At 43.0% G+C, this 16,726-nt stretch overlaps 1 protein-coding gene across 1 annotated transcript in view; it reads right to left on the minus strand.

Moving 5' to 3' along the window:
* Positions 1-64: 64 nt before the first annotated feature.
* tln1 (talin 1) overlaps positions 65-16,726 on the minus strand; it is a 72,411-nt gene continuing 55,749 nt past the window's right edge. The window contains exons 49-57 of the mRNA XM_070925252.1: positions 16,300-16,485; positions 15,225-15,332; positions 11,078-11,183; positions 9,305-9,429; positions 8,860-8,985; positions 7,860-7,922; positions 7,591-7,773; positions 2,415-2,540; positions 65-1,526 (exon numbers count right to left, since the gene is read on the minus strand). Coding sequence (XP_070781353.1) covers positions 1,392-1,526; positions 2,415-2,540; positions 7,591-7,773; positions 7,860-7,922; positions 8,860-8,985; positions 9,305-9,429; positions 11,078-11,183; positions 15,225-15,332; positions 16,300-16,485 — 1,158 coding nt within the window. The 3' untranslated portion in view covers positions 65-1,391. The remainder of the gene's footprint in view (positions 1,527-2,414; positions 2,541-7,590; positions 7,774-7,859; positions 7,923-8,859; positions 8,986-9,304; positions 9,430-11,077; positions 11,184-15,224; positions 15,333-16,299; positions 16,486-16,726) is intronic.

Genomic DNA, 16,726 nt, shown 5'->3' on the forward strand with positions numbered 1-16,726 from the left:
ATTATGTTTCCTCTGTGGAAGTGAACTGGGCTGAGAGGAGAGTGAAAGTCAGACTGCTAATGAATGGATGTCGATGGCTCCACTGAAAACTGGCTTTATTGAATAGAAATCTCTGTTAGTGCCCATGAGGTGGTACTGCTGTACACAAGCATTACATTTATACCACGGTTAAGTCCAAATGTGAACAAGAAAAAAAACAAAAACAAAGGCTTTGTATGATTACAGTCATTTTATATCAGGCATACTGTTCTAGCTGTGCCATGTTTGTTCTAAGAATAATATGAAAAAGGAAATAAAGCCGTGTGTGGATTTAAATGATGTTCTGATAAATTACTGACATGAGCTGAGTGGATGAAGTGCACTTTGAGGGTAAATGGTTGGATATCAGTTAATAATACAAGGCAAATCCATTATGAAGGCACTTTAAAGGTTCTGGTATAGTGGGAACAAAGAGAGAGCTAATGTTAGGCCCTCTGTGTAAGTAAAACATGTATACCTCAGACTAGCATCATATGGTTGTACTGTGACAGGGGTTCTCTAGAGGGTATTAAAGCACTGCATCAGGCACTAATATTGGCACAAAAAACACATTACTCGAGTGAGTCACTAAATACTGAGCACCCAAATACAGTCAATATGATGTCAAATGTCTTTAAATATATGGCTTCATCATCTTTACAGAAACAAGTTTTCTAATCTAATCCAGGCCTAAACACTGTCACTGCTTAAATCAAAATACTGACACAAACACATTTACTAAGATAGCCACTTATTGGAAGATACCTTTTTTTTGTTAAAAATACATTTCATAGCTCAATCTTTAAAAAAATAACGTTTTCCCACTCTGATTTGTTCCATCGCAAAGTAAATTTTTCCAAATCTAAAAACCGCAACACTTGCTTTCAGATGAACTGAAGAGTATGACAAGTAACATACTGACCCCTTGCATAGAAAAATGTGCATAGATTAGAGGTATAAACTGTGCTTGCCTTCACATCTCTAAGAGCTAACAGTAAAGTTCTAACTGTGAAGGCGAGCAGAATTTATTGGCAGGACTTTTTAACGAAGTCACGCAGCATGTACCAACGAAGACAACGCAATCCAGATTAAAAAAAATTTAAAAAAAGGACACAAGCAGAGCCAGATATATTGAAAAGCATATGCAAATATATAATCAAAAGCACAGATACCTTAATAAGGACTTATGGCATATATATTTCTGTATTATCAAAATTTATAATCATTGGCATGATTCTGAAATGAAATACACAAACAGATTGATGATAACCATCCTGATGTTACGTTTGAACTGAGGCATGCGGCCTCCTCTGTCTGCATGTAGCTGGGGGAAGGTCCTGAGCGTTCCACGGATCACTGCTGCATTGCTGAGCTCACTGTTCCTGGCCGTCCTCCCGCAGCTCTGAGGGAAGGAACTTGTACTGCTGCTGCCGGATCATGGCCAGCTTCTTCCTGGCCTCGTCCAGCTCCCTTTCTTTCCGCAGCATTTCCTCCTGGGCGGCGATGATCTGCAACACAGCACGGTCAGTCAGCACAGCTTCGACCGCGCGCAAATGAAACGTCTAGAGCTGCAACCATTACTGCGATTTGTCGATACAAAGAAAATGAGTTGCAATTTTGATACATCAATCAGCCATTTCAGTCGTTTTATCAAGCAAAAATGTCAAACATTTTCTGATTCCAGATGTGTTGCTTTTCTTTGTCATTTATGACAGTACATGAAGAGTCTTTGGGTTTTGCACTGTTGGCTGGACAAAAGGAGGAATTTGAAGATGTCACTTTGGGCTCTGGGAAATTGTGATGAGCAGTTTTCACATTTTACAGACTAAATGATCAATAATGAAAATAATCCTTGGTCGCAGCCCTAATAACTACTGACCATTCGCTAAACCCCTCACCCTTACTGTTAGCAGCAATAGTTTAGAAACCATAAGTAGTCAGGTCATGTGTTTTTAGCAGAAGTATAAGAGATGTGTGTTTATGTGCTCTAACGTAAGCTGCGAACATGAGCCTAACCCAGCTTTACTCTGTGGACTTACAGGTTATTGTTGATTTAAAAAAAGCCCCGTTTAGGACTGACTGTGGGAGCCGGTCCTGGATGTTACCACATCAGAGTTTAGACTAATATCAGCTTCTCTGTCTTGCTCCTTGTTGGATTTGGGGAATCTTACACTCCTTGTTACCACAGATAGCATTACGTTAGCCATAACACATCCTAAAACAATATGGCACAAATGTAACCTGTGTGTTGCTGTCCAAGATGTTTTCTACGTAAGCACCCAAACACCAAACAGGGTTGTGTTCTATGGTTGAAACACGTAACATTGTTATTTACAAATTGATATTAGATTTATTTGACTGGTAGGTCTGGAGGTTATTGGGGATCTTTGACTCACCTGAGCGATACCTCCCACCATCTTACTCTTGACCACCACAGCCTGGTCATCCTGAGCATCAAACGCTGCCTTCTGTGCTGCCTTCACCAGGTTATCAGAGGCTCTCTTCACAGCATTACCAGCTGCCTGCACAAACACACACACACACACACACAAAAAAGTGTGAAAGTTCATTCATCAGAGATTGGAATTGTAGCCCAAAGTCCCCTTTCTATCTTTTTTCTGGAGCTTTTCACGATTGTTCCAGAAAAACCTAGTAAATGGACCTTGATTTAAGATTTTTTTGTCAAACTAAAAACACATGAACAAGAAGATGAGGTGAATTATAAAAGATGTCTGATATCTCTAACCATGGACTAGGGTTTAGTCTTGAGGGAACGCTGAGGCAGCAGACACATCAGTGTGAACAGCAACTCCTAGAAAGGGAATGATAACTTTCACCAGAGCTCGGAGAGAAAACCATAACAGGTTTTTTCCCCCTGTGCAGTGCCTGAGAATAGCTGTAAAAGGCAACGAGGAGCAGCCTGCTGAAATACACTCGAAGCCAAACATTTGTCTCATTGGGCAGCTCGGCTATAACAAAGAGGACTTTTCTCCTTTTGCGGCTCTGTGGGCTGAAATCGGACACTGAGCTGGCAGAGGACGTCACACAGACATGAGGGAATCCTCCTCTACTGGTTTATGTTTGGCTGGAATGTTCCTGTTAGTCTGGCCCTGACACACAACGCAACACTGTAAAGCTCCCTTCATACTTGGGGTGAACCGACCCCTTTATTTTTTCTGTGTACACCAACACAGCTAACATCAGCCTCCAGAATGACCACAACATGCTTTAGAGTTGCATGTTTACAACTTACTTATCTATTAAAGGCCAAGCATTACATTGTGGGATTATACATGCCACGGGGACTACTTTTTAACAGTGGATAGTAAATATAAGGGACTAGGTAGCAAATAGGGAATGCTTTCGGACACAACCAGAGTCCAACGCTGCGCACACACGCACATACACCTGCCAAGTGGGAAAAAACATTCATGTCAGCCACCTAGTCTAGGAGATATTGTGAATTTGATATCGTGAACACCTACAGAATGAAAAGGACGACAAGTGTCAACGAAACAATGGCAAACGGGCCTCGACCCTTGCTGGTCGTTACATCTAATTAAAATCCAATATTGAATCTGAGCAATACAAACACATATTTCCCATGTTGCACTGTTCCTTTCATTGGCAGTCATCTAGTGTGACGACAGGGCCAGCAATTTGGATTATCGGTCTTGAAATCCATGGGACTAACATGCTCGATTGCTGTATTACACATCAGTATTGTAGGCGGGAGCAAATAAACTGGTAACTCTGTGTATAAGCCACTTCTGACCCTGAACCACCTGCTGCCATCAGGAACACCTTTTCTCAGATATTCACACATGCGACCGAGAGACTGTACATTACTCAACCTTAAAAAGCACCACGGCAAAGAGTGAAGAGAGCAAATGCTGCTGGTGTAATCATAGATCAGGGCTAATGTTTCCAGTTATTGGTGCCATGGTTGGACTGGCGGATTGTTTCCAGAGCTCCTGTAGACCTACATGTATGGGAATTACTGTGGTGGCAGCTGCAGGCCCAGAAGAGGAGGAGATAAGCCACTGCTGATTGGATCAGAGAATATGAGATGGCCTGGGCAGGCTGATGTGCTCACAGCTAGCATACACAGCCTTAAAGATAGTATTTTTGGGTGGATGAGGTGACAGGAGATACTTAGTAGTTTCTGTTATGTCTTGGGACTGACTGCATCAGTTACACATAAAAGGTCACAACCTTTCTGTGCTACATTACTTCCATCATTGAGTCAGTGCTTTCGGTGCAGTTGAAGAAAAAAGGGGCACTCAAGTTTATATCAGAAGGCCTGAGTTTGAAATATGCAAGTATTTACCACACAGGGCATTATGGGAAACGTAGGACCTAGTGTTTTTTGGATCTTGGGTCACACTAGGGACTAAAAGTCAGGATATCTCAGCCTATGTTGCCTCTTTTGTGAGTCCCTCAACTTTATGGAAATTCAATACTAAATCTCTGGAGTTCCCCTTTAAAAATACTGAAATGCAGCAGTATGGAAGTGGCACTCTTACCTGTGCTAAATATAGAGCACGCTAATCCTGATGTAGCAGCTGTACAGATCATGCAGCTCACCTGTAACCCTAAACACTCAAACTCCAGCCTATTAATAGACTACAACATACTTAAGCTGTTGCAGGATAACTAATGTTATTGTTCCCTCAGCAGGTACTGTAGCTCTGAATCATTAGCACTGACGAGGATCATACATCTCACTATGCATCTGCCTATATCAGATGTTGGTCCAACGAAGCAGGATCAGAGGATTAGGGAGCTAACTTTGGACTAACCCTGGCTTTTCGGTCTCGAGAGAAAGTGATTCAAAGTAACTCCGTTGCCATGGTAACTAATGCAGATTCCTTGCCTCCATTTTTCTCATCGTTACTGTGATTAAAGGTCCCATATTAGAGAAAGTGAGATTTCCATGTCTTTTTTGATTATAAAGCAGGTCTAGGTGCTGTATAAATACTGTATCAAGTATCAAAACACTCCAGTTAGCGGAGAAACGCACACAGCCCGTATTCAGACACTGTGCCTTTAAAATGAAACTGCCGTAAAGTTGTGATGTCACAGATACAGTCACCGCCCTCAGCCACGCCCCCAGCATGTCATCTGCTCCAGGCACAGCAGTGACAGCACGCCCACCAAGTAGAAGGACGCGCTCATCCACCCACTCAGTCTGTTAAGCCTGCTAAGTCTTAGTTATTATGCGGCCGTTCTACTCTTCACGTTTTTGGAGGTTGTTCAGTATGTCTCGTAGAAAGTGTTTTTTCTGTTGTGAAGGAAACTGGGTTAGTTTCTTCATGGACAGATGGCTTTACTTGTAGCTAAAGTAATCGCTAACTACTGCCAACTAGCTGCTCTTAGCTAGTTAGCTGTCCAGCCAGAGGTCCTCTTAGCCATAGATATACATCTATATCTATGCTCTTGGCTAGCTGACTCTAACCATCTGAGTGAAAACACTCCCCCAGTGCTCCGAGCTAACGGCAGCTACAGTTAGCAGCAGTTAGCAGTGAATTTATAAAGCTATCTGTCCGTCAGGAAACTCCATAAATCACTGAGAGTTGAGGCAGAGCAGCTGGAGGACATCAGAGGGAAAACCAGAAAACAATGAATAAAGTTGTGTGCTTTTGTACATTATTCAGCGATGGCCCTGCCCTCAGAAACACATCCCGCCCCGGCGGCATCGTTTTTCTAACCCAATTCTTGTCTCATTTGTAGTCTGACAGTGAATTCATCAAATTCAGTGCCCCATATCTCTATTTTTCAAGCTAAGTCGCTGTAGCTGTCATATGCCGTCGAGCACAGCGGCAAGAGGAAGACGTGGTGCAGGCTGTGCTCAGGGCTCCGAGGCTTCTCCCTGCCCCTCCATAGGCCTTCAGGAAACTGGCCAATCAGAAGAAAGTGGGCTTTTAGGGAGGGGGGGCTTAAAGAGACAGGAGCTTAAACGGCTCGTTTCAGACAGAGGGTGAACTGAGGGGCTGCATGAAGGGACAGTATAAGATGAATAAGTATAAGATGACTTTTTTGAACTGTGAATCATGCAAAGCTACTCTAGTGGAGTCCTAGAAAAAAAATATAGAGCTGAAATGAGCACAATACGGGACCTTTTAGTCATATTACGGGGGAGAAGGGATGAGTCTGCTTACGATATACTGTAGAAAACAGATAATTTAAATAATGGGTTTTCTGGTTTTGTTCTATAAATCATGTACAGACTCAAACCAACAACGAGTTTTTCAATGCTTTCTAACTTCCCTGGATGCAGGTTGGAGGCTGCCCAGCTTTGTTGAACTTGTGCTGCAACCAGGAGCGGAACTAAATTCAATTGTACTACAATAGAGAGAGAGAAAACGTGCACGAGTGGGCAATCAAGAGAAGGGGAGGATGCATGTGAACAGACAGAGAAGTAAGACGTAACTTTTTTAATGGTGATGTAATGTAATGCCGTGTCATACTGCAGACTGGAGTCTCTATTAACAGTGAGGAGCAGGGGGACAGTCTCATAGGAGTGGGTCCAACGGGGGTCCAGCACTCGTTGAGTGGACCTGTGTCATACACATGTCAGCTGTCTGAAAGGGGTAGTAAGACCAGGATGTCAGCAGTATGCTTCAAGATACCATCAGAAAACTGATTTCTGTCACTTTTTGTAGTAATGTTTCCAGACTGTTGATGGAGATCACCAGCCACTGTCTGTAACAAGTCAATTTTATTTTCAGGGCCCAACATCACAAATCACTAATTTGCCTCACCCTCTGTTCTTCAGATCAAGAGAAATGCCCCAAAAAAGCCATTTTAACAGGGAAAAATACAAGAAAGCTCAGGGAGAGCAACAGAGGAGGGATCCCTCTCCCACGACGGACAACCAGGAAATAGACGTCGCATAACCTTTACAAGAGGTTTGGTTCGCTTCAAACTAACTCTGGTGCGTTTGCCCGTTTGGTTTGGTTCATTTAAGCTGGTGTGAAAGTGAAAGATGTCAAATCAAACTCTGGCATGAACCGAACAATCAGACCAGTCCAGTGGTCTCTGGCGTGGTGTGTCTGTGGTGCGAAAGCAAAGCAGACCAACCAAAGGACTGCGTGATAGTAGAATATCTAATTTTACTGAGTCCCAAAGCTGAACTACTATGAAAATCCCATCTGCGGACACCACCTGTCCTATATCCACCTCTTCCTCTTCCTTTATAACCTCTCTCTTCCAATGAGGTACTAACCCTGGTTACCTCCCACTGCCCAACCACCTCCCCTCTCGACCCTATCCCCTCTCACCTTCTTCAGTGTATTGCTTCCTTCCTCACCCACCTTGTCAATGGTGCGGAACAAATGAACCAAACTACAGGTGCGAAAGGGATCTTAGACACCAATGAATGCCTTTTTTTTTCCTCCCCCTTTGTGCGTAAATCAGTTTGCAGGAGTGACTGAGCTCTCAGACGGTTGTAGCTCTGTTCTAAATAAGAACTAAATAAGTGAGAGTGCCACAGTAAGCACAGTACATTTAACAAACTGGAGGGCGTGTGTGTGAGAAGCAGCTTGATAGACATTAACATGCAGTGCTGACCTGGAGCCTCTTCATGGTCTGGGAGTCCTGGTCAGCCTTGACCTTGCAGGCCACCAGCAGCTGAGCGGTGGAGGCTGCCACCTGCTTGGCTGAGGAGATGAGCTTCTCCTCGCTGGCGTGTCCCTGCACCGCAGAGTTGGCTGCTTCACACAGGTTGTTGGTTGCCGCCGCAACCATTCGGGCCTGAGGAGTCAAAGGCATCGGCGGTTAGATGTTTTACTAATACCTTCTTTAGAATTCTTAAATAAACCTTGAGGGAAGAGACTTACAGCTGAAATCAGCCCCTGAGACCACTGTCCGTCGTCCACCGCATTGGCTGGGATCGCTCCCACCTGAAAATACAGGAAAAAATGGCTCAGAATCATACTGGTTTTATTATCATTTCAAGTCTGTCTAGCCAAAACATTCGTGGGTATCAGCATCATAAAATGCACAGAAGGGAAGGCAGGAAACAGGCCGCTGGCTTTCAGGATAAGATTGACATGGATGGGCAAATTCTACTTAGGAGAAAAGGACTGGTAGGTAAAGGGGTCCTCGGTTTGGTTCAGGAAGGAAGGGAAGACTGAAGATAAAGGAATGGGGCAGGAGAGAAAAGGACAAATAATGTAGGTGTACCTACAGAGCGATAGAGTTTTTTTCTGGTTTTTGTAAACATAAGACCAGTACTATGAGCTTAAACACCTCCACCTTGATGAGATACCTGATTCTTTAGTTTACACATGCGCTGGGTGGTGGGTCAACAGAATGAGGACTTCCTCTGTGCCAGCCTATCTTCACAGGGCTTTCCTTCTCTTTTATACACCAACTTTTCAGTAAATGATCCGACTAGTTGAAAGTTTTCTTCGAGGCCCTGAAAAATTTTATTTTCTCTGTCTTTCTTGTTACTATGTGCAACGGGTCCTACATGAACACAAAAGCACTGCTGTTGTCTAGCTGTTGCTGCCAGTACATGGGTCCCACACCTTATCACACAACAGTTGGATGGCAACAATGGTGTTTCAAAGAGGTTCATGACCCAAATAGAAAAATTCAATTAAAAAAAAACCCATTTCTTTATGTTGTCTCTTTTTGGGGTGGCTAAACTATACATTCGTTGAGTAGTTTCTGGTGGAAAGAAAGGTGCTCCAAAAATGACCAGTAGATGTTTTATAACCATGTTTTGGGAAACCATTTCTACGTGGAGGGTTTAAATGTTGCCTTCAGTATTCAGCCTTGACTCGATAATTCGGTCTCATAGAATATTCATCCTTTCGCTGGATTCAGACGTACCTTCCCTTGAGCCACCAGCTCCCGCTGTGCCGCTGAAGCAGCTTTGACCAGAGCACTGGTGGCAGCTGCGATGGATTTGGCTGCTTCCAGAATCTGCTCCTCAAAGTTCAAGCTCTCATCTGCCTCCTGTTTACAAGAGAGGGAAACCAGCAGTCAATAAACACAGTGTTACAGGGCTGTGACGATCTGTGGAGGGCTTATTCAGTCAAAAAGGCCCCATTATGAAAACAGTGAGCAGGGCCACAGGTCCACAGAATAGGAAAGCTGGTGTCCAGAAATACTTTGAAATGGAGGGATATTAAAATGCTAACAGGGCACAGTGTGTGGGACAGCAATCCTTCGTGGTGTGAGGAGCTGATAGCCCAGAAGACACACAGTATGTGACCCTGCGGTGAGGTTAACAGGCTCAGCGTGAATGCTGCTGCTCTGTAAAAAGCCCTCTGACCTTGGGTTTGGTCCTGGGCCTCAGCTGCTCCAGTTTCTTGGCAGCGGCTTCAATAGCTGCTGCCGCTCCCAACAGCTCGTTCTCTGCAATGACAGTGGGGTCCTCGGGGTCCACCCACTCTGTGCCTACAACAAACACAAACAGTGCACAGGTCAGAGCAGCTTACCCCACATAGTAGCAATCAATGTTTAAACATCATTTATATTTGGTGCAATGTGTTTGCATTGTGTTCTTTAAATGAACACAGTGTATCACAAACAAGCATGCTCTGTTGGCCCCAGGAGGACATGGGCTAGGATAGGTATTTATAGCGAACCCTAGCGCACTTTGCACTCCCATTACGCAGCATCAGTGGGGCTAGGCTCCAATAGCCACTTTCCCGTTCCAGGTTAATACAATACAGGTTTCACTAAGCTCTGAGTCTAATGACTCTCTTTCCAAATTGTGTCACACCTGCTCTTTTTTATTATCAAACAGCTAAGTCTTAATGTAATGCGTAGTATATGCAGTGCAAATTAACTGATGGATATGCCGTGCATCCATAACTTGGCTGTTGCCTGGTTCATGTGCTCAGTGCATGTCAAAGACTGTCTGCTAGAGAAAGAAGCACCACTCTAACTCCTCCCTACCATGTAGTAGTTAAAAGGGATGGTGAAATGGCGTCATGTCTATTTCAGTGGTGTAAGTGGTTAAACTCCAATTGAGATCATATCAATATTTCATGCTTTTCACCCTAATACAGTCATTCTAGATCAGGACCTCTAGTTTTTGTTAAAAATAAGGTGTGTTGAGCTAGTAAGCTGATATTTCAATGAGTCATAAGTCATCGGCATTTCATATCTTACGTTCAGGTTGGAGCTACAGGTTATCATTAATCAGGCTGCGATGGTTATAGATCACAACAGGATCTCTGAGGCTTAGTTATTTAAGACTTCAGTTGCTTACAAAGTTGCAGGCCGAAGCCGAAAAGACTGGATAGGGTGTTTTGAAGGGATTCACATTTGATAGGTGACTCTGATGCTGGATTTGGACTGGATACAATCCTGAAAATCAATCACAGCTCCTTCGTCTGTCTCAGAGCCACTATGGTCATCCCATTTGCGTCATGTGCTGAATGGAGTCTTGAACCTCCAGCCATGCAGGCAGCAGGATTCAGTTGCAGATAATGTCTCTTACATTGGAGCAGAGTGACACGATATGAGGCTCTGAGGAGGACTTTCTCTCCATTTGACAGATGATGCATTCGTGGAATCGACTTGCGTTCAATGCAGTTTGCACTTGACTCTTAAGAGGGGCATCCCAGAACAGAGCTGTGTGAAACTGTAGAACTCTAAGGGGGATATTTACTAATCCTACTTCAAATTACTGTCAAGGCTCATTTGCATCAAGTCCTCTTGAGAAGACCTGATGCAAGGCTATTTAAGACATGTCTTGTGCATGTCTGACAGGGCAGCTCTTTTCATATTTCCACTGGAGGCACAGAGTCAGAACTGTGGCTTCAAAATGGTTTATTGTAACATCTCATTTGATATTGTACGTCGCTACGATTTTTTAAATTACATTAACATATGTATGAAACTTGTAATTGTCTTATTACCACGATCAGAGTTCACTACTGGTAACAAAAGTCTGGTGAGGGTTGGTGTTATCCAGCTGCATCCAGGCAGATCAATAAGGGCACTGACACAATTACATGTAAGCGAAGACCCAGAGAGACACCCCAAGGAGTGTAGTTTGTTCTGCTGTCATTTTGTTGTTGAAGGTTAAAAATACCTTTCATGGCCTCTGCAGCCTGGATGAGCTCGGTGACAGAGCCGGCCACCCGCTTGGAGTAGCTGGCCAACTGTTGCTTCAGATCATGAGAGGGCTTCTGGATGATCTGTGGGGAGGGGGAAAAAGTCACAACCTTTAATTCATTCAACCTTTTTTTTTTTTTTTTACATTCACCTTCTATATTACTGATGCTTAACATGTTTACTTGAATTAATCAAATCCCTGCCTGTGCTAAACTACTGCTATGATAATAGAGGCGGCTAGCCTTGAATTCAAATGCTGGACAGGAAATATAAAAATATGTACATATGTGTTTGTCTCTTTGCACCGTAATAACAGGAACAGCTGAAGGCAGTGTGGGCTTGGAGTTCCTCACACTTACTAACACACTGCATGTTGGGTCTGCCGTTTATTCGTGACCGGTCTGTGTATACGTACGACACCAGGTGAGGAAGGTGGTGCCATCAACATTTCCCAACATGTGGTGAGAATGTGAGCACTTCAGAGCAGAGTACACATGCTAGAGTGGTCTGATGAAAAATAAGGGTAGAGACCGAATTTCAAAATAAAACCATTGTTTAGGTTGTTGACAATTTCACTGATGTTTTTTGCAGTCAACAAATCTCAAAATGCCAATCAACCGCAGATTTCTTCAGTTGTTTACACTGATGTGACTTCGTCAGCAGAGACTCTTACATCAAATGCATAATATGAAACAGTCAACCAATAATGGCAGACCAGCTTGATTTGTTGGTGCCCTCAGACTGACCGAGGTGGACATGCAGTATTCAGGCTGGAGCAGTGTGTGACAGGTGCAGGGCATTAACAGGGCTCAACCCATACCCAGCTCAAGTTTATTCAGATGTGTTGTCATGAGAAGATGGAGGCGAGGACGTAACTGCACAGGAACGCATGCAGCGGGCCAAACTAATGCCACCGGCCAACACAAACACATCCACATACTGCACACCAACAAACCAATACACGCATGTTCAGACAGCACATGTGCTGAGCTGCACTGCCGACACATCATTAGACAGGGGGAACTATGGCATTTTTTTGGTTCCACAAGCACAGGCAACTCCATGCTACCAATTCTAGAAAAGGTTCATTCATCTGTGATGTTATGTGGTTAGAATGTAAGAAGTCTCACTGTGTTGTGTGTTCACAAAAACCAAACCATGTCACACAACATTGTGATCAGCAGGTCAGTGGTAGTACTGTATTTCCCACAGAGGTCAAAGACCAGAGAGACTCAGTGTAGACAAGCAGGCTGGTTGTTGTTCTGTTCCAGGACCATAGGCTCAGATTGCATGTACGCTGCCTGGAGGAATACTGTATTCAACTCCCACTGGATTGTTTCTTGATTTTTAATCCGTCAACCACAGGGAAGGAATTGTGATTTGTTGACACCCATTAACAGAAAACAGTTTAATATCAAAGCGAAAATCAAATATCTAGCAGTTTACATTTAAGGGATATAATTCTCAGTGGCTAATATGATTTGAGTTTAGATATTTCTGTTTCCAAGGCCAAGAATGAACTGCAGAGTTCAGTTATTTGTTTTATGTTTGCCTTTTAATTAAAAAAAATGTATAGCTTTGTTTTTCCCTTTTGATCAATGTCAAAAAGTGATAGAATACTGCAGGAATACTGGGCAGCGGTTTATTACATTTATACTCTGATCACCAGGCTGATCTGCACTGTAGCAGGCAGTTATAAAACAGCATGTATAAAACGGAGGCATTGGAGAGTACCTGACTGAGAAGTCACTGAAACAGACCACCACATGCATGTGATCTGATCTTCCCACCTCTGAATGGTCGGAACAGAGAGACAATCAGCTGACGGTGTGACTGCACAGTCTTACTGTGCTCATCTTAAAATATATGACCACTGTCTCAGAATATGTTCAAACACCTCCAGCTGAGTCAGATTCCTTCAGTGTCTTCAGACATCCTCTGCAGATGGCTGCTGCCTTATAAAGAAAGCTGGTTATCCTGTCCATGAGCAGAGCTGGTCTGACATCTGTTAATGTGCCGCTGACGCTACTCTGCAGCATTGTTGTGGCATAAAGTATCCAGTGAAGCATTCAACCAATGCAGCCCACACTTGTGCAGGTCAGTCAGTGGAGTGTACTCACCGGCTTGCACCCACATCAGTGAGCCACAATTTTAAAAGGAACATTGACAGAGCATGGGGAAAGGGAAAGAAAAGAGGTCATCAAACACATGACAGCTGAGAGAGGACATCTATGCTGTGAACATTTCTCCAGGACCAAAACATTTGTCGCTCGTTACTATAAGGGAAACGACAGTCACACGATTGGGAAAGGACATTTTAAGAAGCTTTAGCACATTTTTAGTTGTCTAATTTCCCCCTGGGGATCAATAAAGTATTTCTGATTCTGATTCTGAAGATACTTTGGAGACAATACTCATGGCTAGAACATTTCCAGTTTGATCCCCAGACTAGTGGAATGAATTTATGCTGGGAATGTATCGATATTAGCACTGAGGTGCCGCTGAGCAAGGCACCCCCTCGCAGACAGCTGTGGTGGTGGTGGTGGTAGTGGTGGTGGTGAGGGGCTTGGTGTTAATGTGTGTGAGTGTCAAAGAGTAGAGCAGGGTGTTGCTGAAATAAAACAAAACAAATCAGGATATTAGAAAAAACTCTAGATGGATTTTTAGCATACCTACCACGCAGCTGTTTCTATGCGCCCCTGTACTCAGTGCTTTAAAAAGTTATTTTATGGCTCTATTTTAACAGTACAATAGCGATGACCAGCAGAAGGGTCATGCGTCCAAGGTCAGTGGCATTACTCATTTCAGACCCTTTAAACAGCTGTGCCAATCACAGCATGGTATGAGGAACTGCTCAGGGCTCAGTGGATAACATCTCTGTCCGAGGTGCAGAACAGCAACTTAATATAAAGAGAAGACTAAAGAAGCAAACTGAGCATGTGACTTGATATTTATGGAGGCTTCAGTCTAGTTACTGTCTGTTGTATGTTATAACTCAATCATCAGAATACTATGTGACTATATTATAGGTTTGGCTCTGATCATTGCTTGCTTGATTATTTATTGGTGCGCATTCTGTTTGGTGGTTCAAATATTGGGTTCATGACATGAGTGTATGGAGCACTGGTTCGTGTATCCATGTGGGGGATTGACCTAAACCCTCATACAGTAACAATGTTGGACGAAACTCCGGCTGGCACCCCAAAAAACATGTTTAAAAGGAAGAGGGGCGGATTACTCCTGTGGATGCCAGACTCCCATTGGCAGAAAAAGGGAGGTGTGTGACTGGGGCGTGCATTGAACATATATAATGTAAGAAAAATAAAAACAATATGTAGAATAATATTAATAATAATAATAATAATAATAATAATAACTTGATCTTGTAGCTGGTTGGCCCATGTCCCCAGAAGTAGAACAGGCAGAGCAGCCAAGACCAGGGCAGCTGGGGAGGGCTAGCAAGGTCCAAAACATATACTTATTAGTAGTATTTCTTTTCTCTTGTTTCCACCATCCTCCTGCTCTTCATTCTATTAGTCCACACAAACACTTCACACTACACTATTGTGTTGTACATCAGGCTGATGCCCACTGAGCCACTACTGAGCCGGTTACTGGGTGTTTTATGATGGAGGTGGTCCTCTATCTGATCCACAGTCCACTGACCGCTGGTCTGTATAAGAAAGATGGGGTGGGAGGGGGTGTACTTTAGTGCAGATGCTGCTGTAGTAACAGTTATGTCTAGAGAGTATTTCTTCATTGAAAGAAGAGTAAAGAGCAGCACTGATGGCTTTTCTCTGTGGAAAAGATGTTTTCTCCTTCTACATCATATGGTTCTTTGATCTGATTGGTTGAAGTTAGCCTGTGATACACAGCGATAAACAGATGGTTCGTCCAAGCACCTACCAAGTATTTTTATGAAAGTGCCTGCCCCTTTAGAGTTACCAAGGACGACTTCTCAGATGCTTCTGTGTAGCAAACCATCTGGCCCGTCACGTTAAAGACAAATGGGTAGGACTGTAAGCTGCTGAAAGTACAGTATGTGTTTGTGTGTGTGTGTGTGGGGGGGGGGTGTGCGTGTGTGCGTGTGTGGGTGTGTGGGTATGTGGGTAATGATGTCTTACCACCAGCACATGCTCCAGCAGCCCCAGATATCCGGCTGCACATTCATTGCCGTAGCGTAGAGCTCTCATCTGGACCTCCTTGTTCACCTCTGGGTGGTAGGCAGCTTGCTGAAAGAGCAAACAGACGGAAGTTGACATTTTGAGTAGAATTAAAGATTAAGGAAGTTAGGAAGAAACCATAGCATAGCAGAAGCCAACCACAAAAGCTAAAACCACTATCGTAATATGAAATGAAGTTGGTGAATTGGTCTATTAATCCAGAAACAGCTCCATTTCTCTATTGCCATGATTAAATATGTAGAGGATTTTGTAGTTATGACCATTTGTGACCAACACATTGTTTTATTTTATTTTTATTTGTTATGTTGTCATTTATAGTTTGTTTATATTACTGGTTGATGTTTAACCACAGCTATTTTTTAACAGCTGTCTTGTATCATATCAGAATCAGAATATATACACACACACACACACACACACACACACACACACACACACACACTCATTCTATGAACAAATATTGTTATTCACATTATATTTGTTAATTTCATTCCTTACCATTGTCTTTTATAATTGTAATTGTGCTTTGGCAACACATGTCAAATGTCATGCCAATAAAGCCTGTTGAATTGAATTGACTGTGTGTTACAATCAAGAGGTGGTACAAGTGTGGGCCAGTTAGAGATGGCCGATATGTAATGACAATTATCCCTCAATATCAAAATGTTACAATATTTGAAAAAGTATTCAAAATGACAGTTACACTTGTCTTATTTTAGTTTGAGAGTCAACCTTGCTTTTAGTGTTTTACTAGAACACAGCCCGTACTTTCAAGATGGATGTAGAGAAATGGAAGTATTGAAGTGTGAAGAGTTGAGTGATTTATTTAAAAATTATTGTTCACCATTTACGCAACAGGAATTCCTTTGATTTTATTTATTCTTTCTTATTTTTATTTTTATTACTTTCTAATTTTATTTTTATGAAATGTTCAAAAGTCAACAAACAAATTGTCGAAAAGAAGATCTCAGGCTGTGACAGACTTTGGTAGACCGCTACGCAGAGTGCAGTGTACCTTGCAGGAGTGCAGCATGTCAGCTATGGCCCTTCTGCTGAGGTTGGCCGTGGCAATGATGTCTTCCTGACGACACGAGTTCCCAGCAGCCACTGCCTTCGCTGTTGCCATAGTGATTCCTTTCGTCATGCGAATGAACTCCTCTGGTGTGGTGGTCTTTGGTGGTGGGTCGGAACTACTGAACACCTGTGTGGTAAAAACCAGGGCACTGTTGCTGAGATACTTGATAGCTTAAAAAAACCCAAAAAACAATGTTAGTTCTTTCATCCAACAAATCAAGTGAATGTAATGCTACCAGACCAGCGTTCTACTCGCTGGAAGGGGCATGGTTTCGCTTGGTACAAGACTGCAGCATCTTAAAGAAACATTTACTCCAAATGTTGACCACAGATATTGACCACACAACATTTCCATTTAAAGAGTGCAA

This window comes from Enoplosus armatus, chromosome 18 (assembly GCF_043641665.1).
Source record: "Enoplosus armatus isolate fEnoArm2 chromosome 18, fEnoArm2.hap1, whole genome shotgun sequence".
Classification (NCBI taxonomy): Eukaryota; Metazoa; Chordata; class Actinopteri; order Centrarchiformes; family Enoplosidae; genus Enoplosus; species Enoplosus armatus.